Below are 16,702 nucleotides of genomic sequence, written 5' to 3' on the forward strand. Positions count from 1 at the left end.
TCTGCTGGAGGATCTACACAAGCTAGCCGATGCAACTTAATTACTAATAATCAGCAGGGCCGGTTCTATACATTAAGAGGCCCCCCTCCCCTCACAACACATATTTCTGATTTGGAAACTAAAAGAATGTATTATGTTAGAGTAGTAATGTAAACATCAGTTTTACTTGATGCTGATTCAGATCATCACTTAATCACATAATCTACTTCAAACAGTATACTTTCTTTCAAAGACTCAATGCCCTAAACTTTGCAAGCTTTGGCAAGTCTAATCTAATATTTCGACTTGTTCTTCCTCTAAGGTGCTCATTGTTGCACCCTGGTAACCTCTAAACAAAACTTTGTTACCTGATCAACTGATGAAAACTTGTGCACCTCCAGACAATCACAATGCATTTTCTTCCAGCTTCCGTCATGCTCGCCATGAATGCTCTGTGGGTTTTCCATAGGCATGCTGTTGAGACTGTTTTGTTCTTTACAAGTAGCTACAGTAACTTAAACATAAGGGAGTGCAAAATAATCCCATAACAAATTATATTTTTTAATTCATATTCATGAACACATAGTTTTTATTAACATTCATTGCACTGGTTTAAGAATAGACCGCTGATAACCCCTTATCTGTCGTCCACTAATGTGAATACTCTATAGAGGAATACATCACATAGTGTTTCTCTAAGGATGCTCAACATCTCCTGGCTAATTAACAAGTTCAAATATGAGAGAAAGAGAGAGTGAGAGAAAGAGAGCAAGAGAAAGAGTGAGAGAAAGAGAGTGAGAGAAAGAGAGAGTGAGAGAAAGAGAGAGAGAGAAAGAGAGAGTGAGAGAAAGAGAGAGAAAGAAAGAGTGAGAGAAAGAGAGTGAGAGAAAGAAAGAGTGAGAGAGAGTGAGAAAGAGTGAGAGAAAGAGAGAGAGAAAGAGAGAAAGAGAGAGAGAGAGAAAGAAAGAGTGAGAGAAAGAAAGAGTGAGAGAGAGTGAGAGAAAGAGTGAAAGAGTGAGAGAGTGAGAGAAAGAGAGCAAGAGAAAGAGTGAGAGAAAGAAAGAGAGTGAGAGAAAGAGAGAGTGAGAGAAAGAGAGCAAGATAAAGAGTGAGAGAAAGAAAGAGTGAGAGAAAGAGAGAGTGAGAGAAAGAGAGCAAGATAAAGAGTGAGAGAAAGAAAGAGTGAGAGAAAGAGAGAGTGAGAGAAAGAGAGAGAGAGAGAAAGAGTGAGAGAAAGAGTGAGAGAAATAAAGAGTGAGAGAAAGAGAGAAAGAGAGAGCAAGAGAAAGAGTGAGAGAAAGAAAGAGTGAGAGAAAGAGAGCAAGAGAAAGAGTGAGAGAAAGAGAGTGAGAGAAAGAGAGCAAGAGAAAGAGTGAGAGAAAGAAAGAGTGAGAGAAAGAGAGAAAGAGAGAGTGAGAGAAAGAGTGAGAGCAAAAGAGTGAGAGAGAGAAAGAGTGACAGAAAGAGAGAAAGAGAGAGTGAGAGAAAGAGAGAGAGAGAGAAAGAGAGTGAGAGAAAGAAAGAGTGAGAGAGAGTGAGAGAAAGAGAGAGAGAAAGAGAGAAAGAGAGAGTGAGTGAGAGAAAGAAAGAGTGAGAGAGAGTGAGAGAAAGAGAGAGTGAGAGTGAGAGAAAGAGAGTGAGAGTGAGAGAAAGAGAGAGTGAGAGAGAGAAAGAGAGAGAAAGAGTGAGAGAAAGAGAGAGTGAGAGAGAGAAAGAGAGCAAGAGAAAGAGTGAAAGAGAGAGAAAGAAAGAGAGAAAGAAAGAGTGAGAGAGAGTGAGAGAAAGGAGTGAGAGTGAGAGAGCAAGAGAAAGAGTGAAAGAGAGAAAGAGAGAGTGAGAGAAAGAGAGAGAACGAGTGAGAGAAAGGAGTGAGAGAAAGAAAAAGAGGATTAGAAAGAAAGAGTGAGAGAAAGAAAGAGTGAGAGAGAGAGAGAAAGAGTGAGAAAAAGAGAGAGTGAGAGAGAGAAAGAGAGCAAGAGAAAGAGTGAGAGAAAGAAAGAGTGAGAGAAAGAGAGAAAGAAAGAGTGAGAGAAAGAGAGTGAGAGAAAGAAAGAGTGAGAGAGAGAAAGAGTGAGAGAAAGAGAGAGTGAGAGAAAGAGAGAGAAAGAGTGAGAGAAAGAGAGAGTGAGAGAGAGAAATAGTGAGAGAAAGAGAGAAAGAAAGAGTGAGAGAAAGAAAGAGTGAGAGAGAGAAAGAGTGAGAGAAAGAGAGAGTGAGAGAGAGAAAGAGTGAGAGAAAGAGAGAGTGAAAGAGAGAGTGAGAGAAAGAGAGAGAACGACTGAGAGAAAGAGAGAGAGAGAGAGAAAGAGAGCAAGAGAAAGAGTGAGAGAAAGAAAGAGTGAGAGAAAGAGAGAGTGAGAGAGAGAAAGAGAGAGTGAGAGAAAGAAAGAGTGAGAGAGAGAAAGAGTGAGAGAAAGAGAGAGTGAGAGAGAGAAAGAGAGCAAGAGAAAGAGTGAGAGAAAGAAAGAGTGAGAGAAAGAGAGAAAGAAAGAGTGAGAGAAAGAGAGAGTGAGAGAAAGAAAGAGTGAGAGAGAGAAAGAGTGAGAGAAAGAAAGAAAGAGTGAGAGAAAGAGTGAGAGAAAGAAAGAGTGAGAGAGAGAAAGAGTGAGAGAGAGAAAGAGAGCAAGAGAAAGAATGAGAGAAAGAAAGAGTGAGAGAAAGAGAGAAAGAAAGAGTGAGAGAAAGAGTGAAAGAGAGAGTGAGAGAAAGAGAGAAAGAAAGAGTGAGAGAAAGAGTGAAAGAGAGAGTGAGAGAGAGAAAGAGAGAGAAAGAGTGAGAGAGAGAAAGAGAGCAAGAGAAAGAGTGAAAGAAAGAGAGAAAGAGAGAGTGAGAGAAAGAGAGAGAAAGAGTGAGAGAAAGAAAGAGAGAAATAGAGAAAGAAAGAGTGAGAGAAAGAGAGTGAGAGAAAGGAGTGAGAGTGAGAGAGCAAGAGAAAGAGTGAAAGAGAGAAAGAGAGAGTGAGAGAAAGAGAGAGTGAGAGAAAGAAAGAGAGAGTGAGAGAAAGAGAGCAAGAGAAAGAGTGAGAGAAAGAAAGAGTGAGAGAAAGAGAGAAAGAAAGAGTGAGAGAAAGAGAGTGAGAGAAAGAGAGAGAAAGAGAGTGAGAGAAAGAAAGAGTGAGAGAAAGAGTGAGAGTGAGAGAAAGAAAGAGTGAGAGAAAGAGAGAGTGAGAGAAAGAGAAAGAGAAAGAGTGAGAGAAAGAGTGAGAGAAAGAAAGAGAGTGAGAGAGAGAAAGAAATAAAGAAAGAAAGAGAGAGAGAGAGAGAGAGAGAGAGAGAGAGAGAGAGAGAGAGAGAGACTGATCTGTGTGATGACGCGTCTCGCGGAGTGTAAACCGGAAGTGTGTGTGTGTCGAGCGCGCGGTGTGTTGTGGGCCGGTTGGCCGGTGAGATCTCGAGCTGTTCTGTCGTGATGATGATGATGACGACGACCACCAGCAGCTGCTTTCATTCATATATCAGGTATTTAATATCAGTGTTCTGGGATGTTTGACGAGCTTTAATGGCGCTGAAGCGGATGTTTTGATCATTAGCACATAGGCTAACAGCACGAGATTACGAGTAAACACACATTAACAAACACAACAACACATCAAACTGATTAAATACCGCAAAAATTACACCTATATGCACTCAAAGACTTGTGTTAGATGTTTAAATGTTTTTTATTAGATGTTTGTATGTTATTTAAAGCGAGTAAGATGGCGTTATTAGCGTTGTTATGGGTTATTTTACTCTTCACGTGTAATTTTAATAATGTATTATTAATATTTATTATGTCAAAATACTAAAACGGCATGTCTTATATCTTTAAAACAGCATATATCTGTAATTTCTGAATGGGTTTGATCTGTGTGAAGAGACAACTGTAATAACTCATAATAAATAAAAGTGCATGAAATATAGAGCTAATAGTTGATCAAATGAATAAAGTGTGTGGTTCAATGTGTTAATGATTTGATCTGATCATCACTTCTGTTTGTCAGCACATTTAGCTCAATGAATGAAGGCTTAGAAAGAAGAATCATCTATTGAGACTAAGTCTAATCTCTCTTTTATTTATTTTTATTGGAGACTCTTTGTATTGTTTGTATCTCTTAACTGGTGCCTGATATACAAATGGAAATGCTTCCTAGCAATTTCTATTAACAAGATTAGTAAATATCCACAGTACTCATAAACGACTTTTCATTGGTTAAAGGTGTGTGATACTGCAGAATTATATAGTGTGTATAGCTGGTGGTTTTGAAATCTTCCTGAGGTCTGGCAGTACTCGAAACTGCAAGCGTATAGAAGTGAAACCACAGCTCCTTTCGATTCTCATCCTGAATGATTAGTAAGTGATGAGTGTCGTTCTTTTCATCTGGCATGCAGAAATGTCCAGTTCAGCTCATTTGCAGCCGTTACAGGTCTTTAGTTACCTGATGGATCAGAATCCTGCCTCCTCTGAAACACTGATCCAGGGTCAGACATGTCTGCTCTTAGATGCTCAGAGCAGATGTAGTTATCTCACTAGTCGCTCAGGTGTGAAATCAAGTCCTGTACAGGTAAAACATCTCATCTGTGTCTCATTAAACATGCTGTGATGTGTGAACATTATTCTGATCAGTTCACACACAGCTGTGGGGTTTAAACACAACCCTGTTCGTATATGAATCAATCTCTTTATATGTTTTCATTATGACTCGCTGTTTAATGCTTTTCTGTTTAGGCTGATAACGTAATGAGATAAGATATCATTTTGACAATATTACTAATCCAATCAGACTTTGGCTTGTGGAGGAATCTAGCTCATCTTTTCTCTAAAGACAGATACTTTCAGGATGCCATTGTGAGTATTTATAAGGACAGAGCAATATACCTAAAAATGTAAGCTAAATATTAATATTTGTCATCCCTTTGACCATATTTGATACATATTTACATGACATTTTTAACGTCAATCCGTGAAGAATCATGTACTCAACATGTGCGCACATTGGATAAGCCGGTAAGAACTGCGGTTAAGGTGTTTTATTCCACACGAAATCAGCGTAATGGGCAAAAAACGACCTGTGTTGACCGATTGTTATGCTGTTTATGACCTTACACTGATAAAGGAACACCGTTTATTGTGTTGCATGACCACTTGTGTTGTTGGCTTATTAAGCATTATCTGTGTAAGAACGTACATGTAAACGCACTCTTATGTTGCTAGGTAGATTCAAAATGTTTGCTATTAAAATATTTCTGTCTTAATTAGAGCTGTGCCAATTAAGCCTGTCACGATTGTTAAATAACCGTATGATTGCGGTTATTTGAGAGAACCACGATTATTGGGCATTCTAATTCCAATAACATTTTAATGCCCAAATAAGGGTATTTTTTTCCTCCCCAATTTGGAATGCCCAATTCCCAATGCTCTCTAAGTCCTCGTGGTGGTGTAGTGACTCGCCTCAATCCGGGTGGCGGAGGACGAATCTCAGTTGCCTCCGCGTCTGAGACCGTCAACCCGTGCATCTTGGGGGCCTGGGTAGCTCAGCGAGTAAAGACGCTGACTACCACTCCTGGAGTTGCGAGTTCGAATCCAGGGCGTGCTGAGTGACTCCAGTCAGGTCTCCTAAGCAACCAAATTGGCCCGGTTTCTAGGGAGGGTAGAGTCACATGGGGTAACCTCCTCGTGGTCGTTATAATGTGGTTCTCACTCTCGGTGGGGCGCATGGTGAGTTGAGCGTAGATGCCGTGGAGAATAGCGTGAGATGTTTCCACACGCTCAACAAGCCAGGTGATAAGATGCGCGGATTGACGGTCTCAGACGCGGAGGCAACTGAGATTCGTCCTCCGCCACCCGGATTGAGTTGAGTCACTACACCACCACGAGGACTTTGAGCACATTGGGAATTGGGCATTCCAAATTGGGGAGAAAGAAAAAAAATTTGCACATCTTATCACGTGACTCGTTGTGCATGACACTGCGGAGACTCACAGCATGTGGAGGCTCATGCTACCCTCCGCGATCCACGTACAACTTACCACGCACCCCATTGAGATCGAGAACCACTAATCGCAACCACGAGAAGGTTACCCCATGTGACTACCCTCGCTAGCAGCCGGGCCAATTTGGTTGCATAGGAGACCTGGCTGGAGTCACTCAGCACGCCCTGGATTCAAACTCGTGACTCCAGGGGTGGTAGTCAGCGTCAATACTCGCTGAGCTACCCAGGCCCTTTAATATCTATTTATTAGCTCTGAAATGGCTTTTTATTCAATCAAAGGTATCACCATTTTATCCAGATAGCCGAGTAGATTCAAATGTTTAATGCACATGTTAAAAATGTGGTTAAGAATAATCAAAGCATGTTTTCCAATTGCCACATGTAGACTTCGGTGAACATTTTGAATTAAAAGGTAGAGGAATCTAGCTCTATTATCCCTAAAAACAGGTACTTCCTGTGCTGTGAGGAAGTCAGTGTTTGTTCTAAAGTGTCTGTTGTCTTCTATCTCAGTGTGAGGGATGTGCAGTGATGTCCTCCAGTCAGGGCTCGTCTCCGGTCCCTCAGTCCAGCGGAGGAGACACCAGCGATAAGCTCTTCCGCAAGCCCAGGGACCTGCCTGCAGCCTCCAGACACTACCGAACACCTCACTCCCTACCGGACGTCTGTCCCAAGGAGCCCACCGGTCAGATATCATGAGTTCAGCAGTTTTCATTTGGATTAAAAAAAAAATTATATACTATGTTTAGCTGTTATTTGTAAACTATATCTCCCACAATCCCCCTCTGTACAGGTGATGGACGTGCCCTCTGTGATGGCCCGTCCGTGGTGGCCGACCAGCATCGCTGGACTGTGTATAACTCTAAAGTGAATCTCCCCGCGGCCCTGAATGACCCCAGACTGGCCAAGAGAGAATCAGACTTCTTCACTAAGACATGGGGCATGGACTTTGCAGAGACTGACGTCATGCCTTCATTCTACCTGCCCAACATCAGCCGAGAAGACTTCAGCTCATACCTGCAGGACACAGCTCAGGTGACACGTCATATGAATTATTCACACGCACACGGAGAGAGAGAGAGAGAGAGAGAGAGAGAGAGTTGTCTGAAAGCTAACTGTGTACAGAACAGATTGAGGGTCTCGTTCTGTTTAGTGTCAGTTCTTGAGCAGCAGAATTATTATTTATTTTGTCTGTGTGTCTCATGTTTATCTCTCACCCACATGAGAACATGGGCTTGGCTCCAGACTATGTCAGTTATTTTGTCTCTGTGGTTTTCTAAAGGTTACGAGACAGTTCCTTTCCACTGTTGATGGTTTGTTACTCATTTCTGAAGAACAACTCTTCTGTCCTCTCATTTCCGTAAATAAAGATTATTTTGTCAGTTTCCAAACAGTTTTGCTTTGTGTTGCAGAGTTGGAAAGGCAGATCTGTGTGTTTGAAATATTGTACCGCTGTCTCCAGGGGTCCCATCACATGCCACAAAGTAGTATTGCCAAATTTGTAAACATTTTTTTTTTTTTTTTTGCAAGCAACATAAAATCATATATTAATATAGATAATTGAACGGTTCAAGATTTTTTTTTTTTCTTTTTGAGGGGATCATAAAAGTGACTTTTTTTCACTGTCTGCTGCGTTTTTGTTTTAAGGTGTTTTTAGGTTTAATGATTCTAATCATCACTTAATTTGTTTTGGACATTTACTTCCTCTAACTTACTAAATTATTTACTAACCTGTTTAAACTCTCACTGATGGGTGATGATTAACCAGCTGTCTCCTTTTGCTGCTCATGTCTGTTTACAAAAACACCAATTACTCATTTGTACCTGACATCTTACTGCACTCATTAAGTTTGATGTTTGTAATTGTCACTTTTAGGGGTGGGCGATATAAGCAAATATTGTACTGTGAAATTCGTAACACTTTTGGTTAACCATATATCGCGATATATTGCGATATATAAATTTTTCATGGAAAGTGATTAAACTTCTGAAAGAATCAAGTTTCTTTTTGATTTAAAACAATGTCCAGGGTAATGGTAGAAGTTCCATATCCACTATGTCCAATGAAAGGACTTAAATAATACAAATGACGGCACTTTGCATCACCGCGAAAGCAAGGATTCACGAAACATTTTTGTGGCTCATGATGGCATTAAGATGCTGAATTACATTTCTTTGGATGTTAAAATATGTTTCAGAGGTTGACCGATAGTGGATTTTGCAGATACCGATAACTAAGGTGGTGAAAAAGGCCAATAACTGATTAATCGGCTGATCAATTTTTAAAAAAGAGGTTTATAGTGTGTTTACCAATTTTTGTAGTCTTCTCTTGCTATGACAGGCAAAGACATATAGACTACAAGAGTCTAAAATGAATAAAATCCCAGATTCAGTTTCTTGTGCGACCAAAATCCCATTAATAACCAGAAAAATTAAGATTTAGTGCATAACACAGGACTTTTATCTATAAACAAGCCCTAAATACACGGCACCGATTAATTGGAAAAAATATTTAGTCTACCTTAAATATGTTCTCAAAATTAGGAAAAAGGCTTTGTAAACAAACATCGTGATGGGCTTTGATTGTTTATGCGCAAGTTATATACCAACGTAAACAAAGATAGCAATGGACTATGTTTATGCGAAGGTTATATACCAACATACACAAAGATCGCAATGGACTATGTTTATGCGTAAATTATATACCAACATAAAGATCGCAATGGACTACGTTTATGCGTAAATTATATACCAACATAAAGATAGCAATGGACTATGTTTATGCGCAAGTTATATACCAACATAAAGATCACAATGGACTATGTTTATGCGCAAGTTATATACCAACGTAAACAAAGATCGCAATGGACTATGTTTATGCGCAAGTTATATACCAACGTAAACAAAGATCACAATGGACTATGTTTATGCGCAAGTTATATACCAACGTAAACAAAGATCACAATGGACTATGTTTATGCGCAAGTTATATACCAACGTAAACAAAGATCACAATGGACTATGTTTATGCGCAAGTTATATACCAACGTAAACAAAGATCACAGTGGACTATGTTTATGCGCAAGTTATATACCAACGTAAACAAAGATCACAATGGACTGTTTATGCGTAAATTATATACCAACATAAAGATCGCAATGGACTATGTTTATGCGCAAGTTATATACCAACGTAAACAAAGATCACAATGGACTATGTTTATGCGTAAATTATATACCAACATAAAGATCGCAATGGACTATGTTTATGCGTAAATTATATACCAACATAAAGATAGCAATGGACTATGTTTATGCGCAAGTTATATACCAACATAAAGATAGCAATGGACTATGTTTATGCGCAAGTTATATACCAACATAAAGATCGCAGTGGACTATGTTTATGCGTAAGTTATATACCAACATAAAGATCACAATGGACTATGTTTATGCGTAAGTTATATACCAACATAAAGATAGCAATGGACTATGTTTATGTGTAAATTATATACCAACATAAAGATAGCAATGGACTATGTTTATGCGCAAGTTATATACCAACATAAAGATCGCAGTGGACTATGTTTATGCGTAAGTTATATACCAACATAAAGATCGCAGTGGACTGTGTATGCGCAAGTTATATACCAACATAAAGATCGCAGTGGACTATGTGTATGCGCAAGTTATATACCAACATAAAGATCGCAATGGACTATGTTTATGCGTAAGTTATATACCAACATAAAGATTGCAATGGACTATGTTTATGCGTAAGTTATATACCAACATAAAGATTGCAATGGACTATGTTTATGCGTAAGTTATATACCAACATAAAGATCGCAATGGACTATGTGTATGGGTAAGTTATATACCAACATAAAGATCGCAATGGACTATGTTTATGCGTAAGTTATATACCAACATAAAGATTGCAATGGACTATGTTTATGCGTAAGTTATATACCAACATAAAGATCGCAATGGACTATGTGTATGCGTAAGTTATATACCAACATAAAGATCGCAATGGACTATGTTTATGCGTAAGTTATATACCAACATAAAGATCGCAATGGACTATGTTTATGCGTAAGTTATATACCAACATAAACAAAGATAGCAAGCTCTTTCTTTCAATATTTACAAAACACATTTAAATATTGCTGAATAAACTACTATCAATGTCTGCTTTCATTTTTACATTTCAGTCAGTTTTCATTTTAAGCATCTTTGTGTCTTCACTTTGCCCACGCTGTATGCCGAGAAAAGTGCACATTTAAATGAAAAATAACGCACAACCAACTAACGATGGCTACAAATGCACATTCCCTACCAAATGGCGGCACTTTGCATCACCGCGACAGCAAGGATACACAACATTTTTTTTTATGGTTGACACATTTCTGTCCATATATCGATGTAATCGGTATATCGCCCACCTCAAGTCACTTAAAATTGTTTCTTGACAATATCTTTTAGCCTCCCACATCCCTTGACAAATCTTTTGAACAAATAAACTATGCTCTTTTGAGCTGCACGTGCACGCTTCATGGTAGCTTTGGAAGTGGCTCACAAAAACCTAGCTAGCATTATCCAATCCTGCTTAGAAAAAAGCTCAAAAGTTAATAACAGCCAACATTTGCCAAGCTAACAAGCAAATTAAACATACAAGCAATTTACATAACGCTAAATATGACAATCCACATTTTGTTTGATTACCCTTGACACATTTTCACTGGTTATCAAGTTAAATTCGAGTATGTTGGCTACTACACTCAGCCATGCTATACACACGTACGGTTAAATGTTAGTCTTTTGAATAATACAACGTTAAAAATTAAATGGTAAAAGTCCAAATCTATATTACGCTATAAACAAATACTCAATATGTATTACAGATAGCTTTATTATCCTCTCACATTCGTTGCTCTTGCTTATCTTCTCCGGGCGGGAAATATGGCTGCTCTGAAGCAGCACATTCAGTTAAGCAGCAGGGCAACCAATTGATTTTGACCAATCACAACTATTCCAATCACAACGCTAAAGGTAAAGTCAGGACTGGATCACGTAAGTGGGTTCTATTTTGAACCACCAGAGCTAAAAATGCAGGTTAATGAAGCTGAAATAACGGAGAAAAGTAGTATTACCATGGCAGTATTGGTAGCGGTGGCCATGCACGTCTCTCACACTGACTGTGTTTGTGTGTTTCAGAGGGAGAAGATTCACGAGCGCTGTAAGAATATCTGTCCGAACAAAGATGATCTGTTGGTCCCTACCATCACAAATAATCATGGTAGGATTTACCAGACTTTTAATGAAAATTAGTTGCAAATTATCACTGCAGCAGCAGACAAACACAAGCAGAGCTAAATCTTTGGAGGAAATCATATGATTGTTTCTCTGTGGTGTGGTGTGAAAATGTTGTTTATTTGGGGAATTCAAATGCATTTTTGTCACACATTTATTCTGTAGATAAAGCCAGAGCTGAACTGGAGCAGGTGCCCAAGGTAAGTGCAAATATTATCAATCATTGATGCTCTGTTTCTCAGCATGAAAGCAATATTTTTTAAAATAAAAAGATTGCATTTAAAAATATTGTAAGTAAATTAATTGCTATGAATTTATCTTTTTATACATTTAAATAAGTGACTGGGACATTGAGCTCATGATGGCATTAAGATGCTGAATTAAATTTCTTTGGATGTTAAAATATGTTTCAGAGGTCGACCGATAGTGGATTTTGCAGATAGCGATAACTAAGGTGGTGAAAAGGGCCAATAACTGATTAATTGGCCGATAGTTTTTAAAAAAGCGATTTATAGAGGGTTTACCAAAAGTCTTCTCTTGCTATGACAGGCAAAGACATTGACTACAAGAGTCTAAAATGAATAAAATCCCAGATTCAGTTTCTCGTGCAACCAAAATCCCATTAATAACCAGAAAAATGAAGATTTAGTGCATAACACAGGACTTTTATCTATAAACAAGCCCTAAATACAAGTCCTTATTTCGGGACTGTTATTTTGAAATGACGGAGACTTGCTGCGCCCCTTCTAACTGTAGAGTCCTCCAGAGGAGGAACATGCGTAGGAGTAAAAAAATAAACTATTGGCAACTATCGGCATAGACTTTTGCCGATAACCGATAATTCTAAAAAGCAACTATCGGCATGGATTAATCTGAAAAAAATTATATTTAGCCTACCTTAAATATGTTCTCAAAATTGAGCGTAAACAAACATCGTGATGGTCTTTGATTTTTTGTGGGCGGGTTATATTGTAACGTAAACAAAGATCACAACGGACTATGTTTATGCATAAGTTATATACCAACATAAACAAAGATCGCAGTGGACCATGTTTATGCGCAAGTTAATTTTGAACGTATACGAAGATCGCAGTGGACCATGTTTATGCGCAAGTTAATTTTGAACGTAAACGAAGATCGCAGTGGACTATGTTTATGCGTAAGTTATATTTGAACGTAAACAAAGATCACAACGGACTATGTTTATGCGTAAGTTATATTTGAACGTAAACAAAGATCACAACGGACTATGTTTATGTGTAAGTTATATACCAACATAAAGATCACAATGCACCATGTTTATGCGCTAATTATATTTGAACGTAAACAGAGATCACAATAGACCATGTTTATGCGCTAATTATATTTGAACGTAAACAAAGATCACAACGGACTGTTTATGCGTAAGTTATATTTGAACGTAAACAAAGATCACAACGGATTATGTTTATGCGTAAGTTATATTTGAACGTAAACAAAGATCACAACGGACTATGTTTATGTGAAAGTTATATTTGAACATAAACAAAGATCACAATGGTCTGTGTTTATGCAAAGGTTATATTTTAACGTTATCAAAGATCACAACGGACTATGTTTATGCACAAGTTATTTTTGAACGTAAACAAAGATTGTAAAGGACTATGTTTGTTTGCAGGTAGGTTATATAGTTACGTAATCAGATGCGTCCTTGTTTGGCTCTCCATTTAGTGGAGACCCTGGAAGGTTCACAGGTCCCCTGACTGAGTACTGGCTTGGTCACCAGTATCATTTTAATACAAAAGTGGCTCTAGAGTGCCAGATAAATTTACACACCTGTCTATCTCTCTCTCAGATCTTCATGAGCCCTGAGTTTATGCTGAATGACCCAGCCACCTTTAATGCTGTGTTGCCGTGGTCTCACTTCAGCGTTGCCGGGGGGAAAAACAACCGAGATGTTGCATCATCACGGTTACTACAGGAAAAGGTGCTTATTTTTCATTATTTGTCAGAACATCCCATAATATCAACAGCCACTAATAGAAACACTCAAATATTCATCATATCTTTTTTGCTGTAGTTGAGTCACTACCTGGACGTGGTGGAGGTGAGTATCGCACGACAGATCTCTCTTCGCTCCGAGGCATTTTTCCATGCCATGTCGTCTCAGCACGAGCTCCAAGACCAGATGAGAGAGACGGCTGACGCCGTTGCGAAGCTTCGGGCTTGCACGGCCGCCATTGACCGGGTAATGTGTCGAGGGCCGTTACGTGCCCTGCGGGATGCTCTGACCCGTAACAACTGTATTAAACTACACAATAAACTCAAGCTGATGGCTGCGGTGCACCAAACGCAGCCCACAGTGCAGTTACTACTGTCCACCTCAGAGTTTGTGGGGGCACTAGAGCTCATCGCCACCACCAAAGAAGTATTGCAACAGGAACTGCAGGGAATTCATAGCTTCAGGTGAGCACACACTCAAACGCATGTCTACGAGGAAACTTAGAAACAAGACACATAACTGAAAAATCTTTTTGTAATTTACTTACTATTTTGAGATTATTGCTGTTGATTTCCTCTTAATACTTTCTGTCTCTCTATGCAGACATTTGGGTTCTCAGCTCTGTGAGATGGAGAGATTGATCGATAAGATGATGGTGGCTGATTTCTCCACATATGCTCAGAGTGATCTCAATCGACCCTTTGAGGAGGACATTCAGGTCCTAGAGAAGGTCAGACAGATTTTAAACAATAATGTTAAAGGTACAGTTCACCCAAAAATGAAAGTTCTGTCATTACAAACTTGTATGGTGAGGAAATGAAGACATGATTTAAATTTTTTGGTGAACTGTTCCTTTAAAGACTTCTTTTATCATCTGAAAACCCAGGCATGTTATTCAGTTCTCTCGGCCATCTGGCTATGGTTTCAAAATCTGTCATGTTGTTTCAAAAGAAAGTGTGAAACAAACTTGTCATGAAATGAGGGATCGCCATTGTGACATCACCATGTTTACAAACAAGCAGACCGCAGCAGCTGTTTCCAGGTGTGAAATTGATGTAGCGAGCACAGTGAATCAGGTCATGCTTGTGTTGAATGTAGGCGTGTGTGTTGGTTTGAGGTTTACAGTGTGAGGTTTTCTCATACAGGTCACAAAACCGGCTACAGCGTCAGGAAAGGTTGGTCTTCTCTGAGAGGGAGACATTTATTTAATGTCCTAATTCCCACTGATGTACCCACTGAATGTTTTCTCACCCAAAACCACTGATCTCATTTAATTTCCTTCTTGAAAACAGAACCACAAATTGTCAACAGGCCATGCTTGAAATCAAAATGATTTGGAAACAATTAATTGGAAAACAGACAAATGAATGTAAATTGGAAATATAATCAAGAATAAAATCTTAGCAGAATGTATGTTTTAATGATGTGGTATGATTTGTCTGATATCAGTTTATATTTGATTTGAATCTCTTTAGTTGGAGTTATTGGTTTCTGTGATGATGCATTAAATCTGAAACGTAATATCTGTATATGTATTACAGGATCGTTTGCAGTCTCTGGTGTTTGGTTTGTTGAGACAGAGGAAACTGGACTTCCTGGATATCTATAGTGATGAGATGATCCGTGCAGCCAAGAACGTCGTACGGCAGGTACAGCACACGAAACGGGAACAGTAGAGGGGCCAAAACAGGGGCAGAGGAAGGAAATGCGGTGTCATGCAAGAGCGTGATTCTCACAAAACCTGTCGAGAAAATGTCCTGGTCCTATTTTAATGAAGTCTAAAGAAAAAAGTACGAAATTAGAAAAAAGACTATTTTTAGAGCCATTGTGACATTATTTTCATGACAGTTATGCACATTTTACCCCCCAGTTGTCATTACCACAATGTGAATTTTTTTTATATTTCGGTTGTGAAGTATTCATACACTGCCTGGTCAAAAAAAAAAAAAAAATTGCATACTCTAATATTTAGTTGGACCACCTTTAGTTTTGATTATGGCGCACATTCGTCGTGGCATTGTTTCGACAACCTTATGCAACGTCACAACATTTATTTCCATCCAGAGTTGCATTCATTTTTGGCTGAGATCTTGTATTGATGACGGGAGAGTCGAACCACTCCATAAAGTCTTCTCCAGCACATCCCAAAGACTTTCAATGGGGTTAAGGTCAGGACTCTGTGGTGGCCAATTCATGTGTGAAAATGATTCCTCATGCTCCCTAAACCACCCGATGAATCTTGGCATTGTCATCCTGGAATACGTCAGGGAAGAAAAAACTCCATTGATGGGGTAAACTGGTCATTCAGTACATTCAGGTAATCAGCTGACTTCATTTTACTGCCGCATAATGTTGCTGAGCCTCGACCTGACCAATTGAAGCAACCCCAGATCATAACACTGCCTCCAGAGGCTTGTACAGTGGGCACTATGCATGACAGGTGCATCGCTTCATGCGCTTCCCTTCTTACTTCTTAATCTGGGCTCAACAGACCACATGACTTGCTCCACAGTCCAATCTTTATGCTCTCTAGCAAACTGAAGTCGTTTATTCCAATTAGTCTCACTAACAAGTGGGTTTCTTGTGTCCACACAGCTGTTTAGTCCCAATCCTGTAAGTTCTCGTCACATTGTACGTGTGGAAATGCTCTTACTTTCACTATTAAACATAGCCGTGAGTTCTACTGTTGATTATTTACGATGTGACTTCACCAGGCGTTTTAGTGATCTCCGATCACGATCATTCAAGATTTTTTTTCTGACCACATTTCTTCCACGAAGCTGACGGTTCACCACTATCCTTCAGGTTTTAATAATGCGTTGGACAGTTCTTAACCCAATTCCAGTGATTTCAGCGATCTCATTAGTTGTTTTCTTTGCTTGATGCAGGCCAATAATTTCTCCTTCTGAAACACAGTAACATCTTTTCCACGACCACATGACGCGTCTAACAACATGATTAAGAAATGAGAAGCTACACACGACATCAGTTAAAAGAATTGTTGCCAGCTGAAACATATTAATCACTGCAATAATGATCCAATCATAGACTCTGAAGTATCTGCTTATTTAAATACAAACGGCAACTTTTTTGGAGGGGGGGGGCCAGGCAGTGTACATAAGAGTAGTACTTCCTTGGTACTGCCTTTCATTTTAACAGATTTTAATTTTAAAAATCATTGTACAATAGCATCTTTTTAACTGTAATACAGGGGAGAAAGACTGTTCCGGTAATGAGAATCATCACTGAAAACATCAGATGGGAATAGCAGAAGTAAAACTTCCAGACACATTACTGTAAGGAGAATTGGGTCATTTAAATAAGGGATGTGCGTTTCGAGTAATATTGTGGTCAAGTGCTTTTAACCAGGGCTGCTTAATTTAACCCGTTAATTTCTGCGATAAATAGTTGACTGTTTAAAGCGTTAAAAAAAAGTTTTATGCAATTAATACAGTATCC

The 16,702-nt window shown here is 39.0% G+C and overlaps 1 protein-coding gene across 3 annotated transcripts in view; it reads left to right on the forward strand.

The window, feature by feature from the left end:
- The first annotated feature begins 3,292 nt into the window (after nucleotides 1-3,292).
- Nucleotides 3,293-16,702, forward strand: part of LOC127444196 (vacuolar protein sorting-associated protein 54-like) — a 28,931-nt gene continuing 15,521 nt past the window's right edge. For 2 of the 3 annotated variants that reach the window (XM_051703442.1, XM_051703443.1), the window contains exons 1-9: nucleotides 3,293-3,437; nucleotides 6,461-6,632; nucleotides 6,741-6,982; nucleotides 11,167-11,248; nucleotides 11,428-11,462; nucleotides 13,097-13,228; nucleotides 13,322-13,707; nucleotides 13,847-13,973; nucleotides 14,785-14,892. In XM_051703442.1, coding sequence (XP_051559402.1) covers nucleotides 6,479-6,632; nucleotides 6,741-6,982; nucleotides 11,167-11,248; nucleotides 11,428-11,462; nucleotides 13,097-13,228; nucleotides 13,322-13,707; nucleotides 13,847-13,973; nucleotides 14,785-14,892 — 1,266 coding nt within the window. In that variant the 5' untranslated portion in view covers nucleotides 3,293-3,437; nucleotides 6,461-6,478. Of the gene's footprint in view, nucleotides 3,438-6,460; nucleotides 6,647-6,740; nucleotides 6,983-11,166; nucleotides 11,249-11,427; nucleotides 11,463-13,096; nucleotides 13,229-13,321; nucleotides 13,708-13,846; nucleotides 13,974-14,784; nucleotides 14,893-16,702 lie in introns of those variants that run through there. The other variant, XM_051703444.1, reaches the window with a different exon arrangement.

The sequence above is a fragment of the Myxocyprinus asiaticus genome, chromosome 7, assembly GCF_019703515.2.
Source record: "Myxocyprinus asiaticus isolate MX2 ecotype Aquarium Trade chromosome 7, UBuf_Myxa_2, whole genome shotgun sequence".
Classification (NCBI taxonomy): domain Eukaryota; kingdom Metazoa; phylum Chordata; class Actinopteri; order Cypriniformes; family Catostomidae; genus Myxocyprinus; species Myxocyprinus asiaticus.